Source organism: Canis lupus, chromosome 26 (genome assembly GCF_011100685.1).
Source record: "Canis lupus familiaris isolate Mischka breed German Shepherd chromosome 26, alternate assembly UU_Cfam_GSD_1.0, whole genome shotgun sequence".
Classification (NCBI taxonomy): domain Eukaryota; kingdom Metazoa; phylum Chordata; class Mammalia; order Carnivora; family Canidae; genus Canis; species Canis lupus.
The window spans coordinates 10,856,656-10,861,595 of NC_049247.1; the positions used below are offsets into that span (position 1 = coordinate 10,856,656).

Sequence of the window (4,940 nt, forward strand, 5' to 3'; positions counted from 1 at the left end):
GCCAGGCGGTGGGGCAGGACGGCAGGAGGAGCTGGCAGTCCCAGCTGTCTGTCCCCAGAGGGGCCAAAGCACATGGCGTCCACCGTCAGCCCCACATGTCCACCCTCGGCGTAAGCCTTGTCCTTGCCCCACTCCTCTTTTCAACACGCAGTCTTGTGCCTGGACCCCCCAGGTCTAGGAGGAGCTCCTCCTCCATCCCCTGCCCTGTTCCTCTTTCCCCAGGCCTGGCCTCTCCACTCCTCACCTGGCCACCACCTCGTCATCCACCTTCACGATGCAGTAGGGGTCACTGCTCCCAGACCTGCAGAAGGAGGACGTTCAGGAGGGAGGTTGAGAGGGCAGCCACGAGTGGAAGTCCCAATCCACCCACATTATACGTACGGATAGGGGCAACTGCAGCCCAGAGAGGGCAGGGTACTGGCCCAGGGTCACACAGCGAGTCGGGCTAAGAGGCAGAACCTCAGGGGACCAGCTGGAGATGTCATGGGTGCACAGCCCACCCACTGCAAGCCTGACCCACCATGCATGGGCTCTCTGGGCTTCCACCCAGAGAAACAGAACACTGAGGCATGAGGCCAGAAAGTTCCCAGTGCTGGTCCTAGGCAGCCCGGAGCTGTGGCCAACAGCATGTGCTGGAGAGGCATCCTGGCTTTGCCACCTGCTAGCTGCCGAACCCGGTAAGGCTCCTCCTCTCTGTCTGTGGGTGCCAGCTTTCCCTCTCTCTAATGTTAACACACATCTCTTGGGTGGGCTGGAGGAACTAAAGGAGGTAATGCATGGGGTGGGGGATGCATCACGGGCTGGCCCCAGAGCTCTCCCCCAGGAGCCTCAGCGCTACCCTCTGGAGAAAGCATTGCCCATCCCAGCTTTTCATTTCCATGGAACTTTCCCTGGGGAGGGGGGCTCCCAGTGCTTGGCCCACTGGGGATGCACCTCTGCTGGCAAAGACCAGGGCACCCAGATCTCAAAACTCAACCAATAGCAGCACAGATGTGCTGCATCCCCTTGAGTAGGCATGAGCCACAAGCCAACCAAAGCCAGCTCCATCCCCCTTTCATAATAAGAGTTACCAGCCCCCTCCCAAGCTGCCCCTAGGGTCCTCATGTCCCCTCTGTCCCATCACACAGGCCTCCTTTATCTTCCACCAACCTCAGTCCAGCCTCAGGGCCTCTGCGCTTGCTGTTGCATCTAAGATACCCTGTCCCTGATCTTATCCTGGCTGACTCAGTCCAAAAATCACTTCACCAGAGAGACCACTCCCAGCCCCCTCTATCATTTGTAAAACTGACTCCGATCCTTCTGAAGGCATCTTGTTCCCCGTTTTTCTCTGTGTTTACTTGTCTTCCTTGCTTCCTCAAACTTCTGGGGGAGCCCCCACCCTCTCTCTCTGCCACTTCCAACCCAGAGATGCTACAGGATTTCAGGGAGGGGGCTGTTGGTGCCAGGAGCCAGCTGTGATCTGAGCCTTGTCTGCTGGACGAGTCCTTCCTTAGGCCTCAGCTCCCTCTGTGTGGGTGCCACCATGCCTCCACTTCCCCATCTGGCCTCATCTCAGAACACCTCAGGCTGGGTGGTGGCCTGTGTCCCTGCATTCTTTTCTGGGTTCTACCCTTGAGCCCCCTTCTGAGTAGTGCCCTAAGCCTCAGTTTCCCCTTCTGAATCTATTTCAAACCCATTGGGCTGAGTAACCCTGGCAGCCTCAGTTTCCTAATCTGGCTCTCCCTGGGGGTTGCCTATGGCTGGGTAATCCCTATATCTCATTTTTCTGGCTGGGGTCCTCTATCCCTGAGCCTCTTTTAGATATGGTCCCATTCCTCACTTTCCCCAGCTGCAGACATGGGAAGATTGGCCGGGATCCGACATGTCCCCTTCCGTCACCCAGGCCTGACCCTGGGGCCCCTCTTGGGAGCCAAGCTGGCTAGTCAGCTCCACAGCACTGACGCACGAGGGCCTTATCAGGCTCCCATCAGGTAGGAGGCAGCAGTGGCAGGAGGCGTGAGCCTTCCAGACCCTCGATCTCTCCAGACTCTTGGCCTCTCCCACGGCCCCTGCCCCAACTCAAGTGTGGGAAAGAAGGCCCCTCGGCCACCGCCTGCCCAGTGTGGTTTACACACTGGAGTAGTCAGAGCTCAGATCCCAGCTGTGTGACCTCAGGCAAGTGACTTTGCCTCTCTGGGCTTCAGTGTCCCCCATTTAGAAACAGAAATGCTAATAGGGCCACAGGAAGTGTTGAACACAGAACCCGGCCCAGAGGAAGCCCTGGACAACTTACAGCTGCTATTATTACTAATACTACTACTCACAAATTGTCAGTTGAGGCCTCCTCCAGAGTCAGGTCAGGCCCCGCCCTCAAACCTGACAAGGCTTCGAGGCTTCGGAACAAGTCTGGGCCCTTTCCCATAGGAGACCAGAGAGAGAACACACCCCCATCCAAGAGTCTCCATGGGCATGGAGATCTCGGCATGCTCTGAGGACGGCCCCTCTTGAAGAAGAGAGCCAGCAGCTAGAGAAACTGAGGCAGGGTGACTGTATCCTCCACTAGGGTTAGTGACTCCTTCCCACCCTTGCTCTGGGGCTCACCTGGGCCCTGGAACTTGGGGGAAGAGGGGTGGCCAAGAGATGCAGGAACCAGATGAGTCAACTCCCTCTGCAGGGGAGGCAGAAGGAGCCCCGGGAGCCGTGTCCAGGGCCAGGGGCACCACCTGCCACTCCCTCACGGCCCTCACCCAGGATCATGAGATGGAAACCTGATTACTCCAGGGGCCCCCCCTTCAGCCGTGCGGCAGTTCCCAGGCCCCCATTCCTGGCCTCACTGTCGCAAAAGTTCCAGAATGTCATTCTCAGAGGCTCTGAGAGGGTGTCCCAGAAAGAGGGAAGCAGGGGCTTGTCCAAAAGCTGCATTCACACAGCAAGTGCTCTGCTTTTATCCCAAGTGCATATTTATTTGGGGTAGCTGACGAGGATGAGGGGAAGCTAAGACTGCTCTCAGCAGCCCAGAGTTGGGGAGGGGCAAGGTTCATGAAATCAGAGGCAGGGGACCCTTCACTGGGGACCCACAGCTGGGGGGGAGTCAGGGCATAGCTAAGCCCTAATCTCCACTCAGGTAAAGGCTCAGAGTCCAGATTTCTGCTCACCTTGGCCATGGGGTAAATCCTAACAGGGTCTCCATCTCCATAGCGGCTGGGGGCTGGGTGGCTCCTGTCCAGAGCTCCCATTGTCCAGGCAGGAAATTGAGACCCAAGAGGACCAGGTTCAAGGTCACACAGCTGATGCCCTGCCAAGGATCCCACACCTGTCCCAGGTGCTGACACCTCAGCACCCCTTCTGGGCTCCAGGCCAAGCAGGAGGGGGATCCCTCCCGCCATTCTGCTGATTCGGCAACTGCTGACTCAGCCCTGGAGGAAGCAGAGCCAAGGCCTGGTACCAAGGGGAGCCCAAGGGTCCTCCAGCTCCATCACACCTGGCTGGGGAGGGTGCTACGGTGGAGGTGGGGTGGCTCTCCAAGCAGCTCAGCATCCAGGGAAGGCCCACACAGGGAGTTCCTAGCTGGGGAGCACAGGGCTCTAGATAGAGAGGACTCCAGATTGGTGTCCCCCCCACTCCCCATCCCCACCCTGGCTGGTGGGCCACCTGATGACTATCTGCGAACCTAAACACCAGATGCACACGGAGGAATCCTGGGACCACCCGGCACTCTGGGCCTTCTTCCCAGGGTTCTTTTGATAGGCACCCACCGTGGTCTGGAGAAGCCCCACCTCCGGCACCTGCCTCAACTAAGGAAGAGACGACACCCCCTCCCCACCCCGCCGCGCTCCAATACTCTCCGCAGCTCCAACAAAATTCGACCTTCTAATCCCCTTTAGTACAGCCCAGGAACAAAGACACCCCACTTCCTGGGGGCAGAGTGGTGCATCTGCTAAGTCTGGGCGCCCCTCTGCACTAGGTTTCACGATGGGCATGGGGCCTCTAGCCCCGTGAGGGCGGACCTGCCCCAATACTGGGTCTTAGACAAGAGCTCCGCCCCCCGCCCACCTCACGGGCCCTCCCTGGCACGCGGCCCTCCCTCCCCACGTGCGGTGCGCCCCTCACCCGGGACTCGACCCGGGGTACTCACACGTCCTTGGCGGGCAGCGCCCGACCCTCCACCACGCGGACATTCAGGGAGCTGCTCTTGGCCATGGCGCCCAGCCCCAAACTTTAAGCGCCGGGGGGTGCCCAGGTGCCGAGGCTGCTCCGCGGAGGGGGCGTCTACATGTCACCAGCTGCTGTCCCGGGTCCCAGCGCCGCCTCGGCGCGCCGCGAGGAGCCGGGCGGGAGCTCTCCGGGGAGCAGGAGCGGGTGTCCAGCGAGAGGGAGCCCCTCGCACTCCACAGGTAGGAGGTGCGCGCGGAGCCGGCAGGGCGCGGGGGGCACCGCGGCTCCTGCCTCGCAGTCTGGAGCTCCGGGTGGGCGGGCAGGGGGCGGGAGGGGCGACCCAGGGCCCTCCCCCCAACCCCGCCTCCCGCGTGCCTCCCGCCCGTCCCCGGGCCCCCCGCGCGCCCCCTGCCGGCACCCCAGCCCAGCGCGCCCGCGCACACCGGCGGCGGAGACCCGGGAGGGGGCGGACCCCGCCACGCGGCGCGGGGCTCAGAAGACACAGCGCGCCCCGCCCCCCCGCCCGGCGCCGCCTGCCGGCCCCGCTCCGCGCCCGCCTGCGAGCAGTCCCCGCGGGGGCCGGGAGGCGTCGCTAACGAGGGAGTCGCACCTGCGGCGGGGGCCGGGGGGGGGGGCGCTGCGCGGGAAGAGCGCCGGTCCCGAGGCAGGGGAGGGGCCTCGCGCATCCCCTTCGCTCTCGCTTCGTTTCCAATTAAACCCAGACTGTGGGAACGGCGACGGCTCGCGCGTCACGGGCTGGCTCCGCGGGGGCGGGGGCGGGGGCGGCGGCCGCGGCCGGAGGGGGA

The 4,940-nt window shown here is 62.4% G+C and overlaps 1 protein-coding gene across 6 annotated transcripts in view; it reads right to left on the reverse strand.

Annotated features, from left to right (window-relative positions):
• The window catches only part of RASAL1 (RAS protein activator like 1), a 30,074-nt gene extending 25,629 nt beyond the window's left edge, over positions 1–4,445 (reverse strand). For 5 of the 6 annotated variants that reach the window (XR_005379176.1, XM_038575158.1, XM_038575156.1 and 2 more), the window contains exons 1-2: positions 4,115–4,445; positions 245–301 (exon numbers count right to left, since the gene is read on the reverse strand). Coding sequence is in view for 5 of the 6 variants with exons in the window: in XM_038575158.1 (XP_038431086.1) it covers positions 245–301; positions 4,115–4,179 (122 nt within the window). In the remaining variant the exon portion in view is untranslated. Of the gene's footprint in view, positions 1–244; positions 302–3,134; positions 3,274–4,114 lie in introns of those variants that run through there. The other variant, XM_038575157.1, reaches the window with a different exon arrangement.
• Between the last annotated feature and the right edge of the window lie 495 nt (positions 4,446–4,940).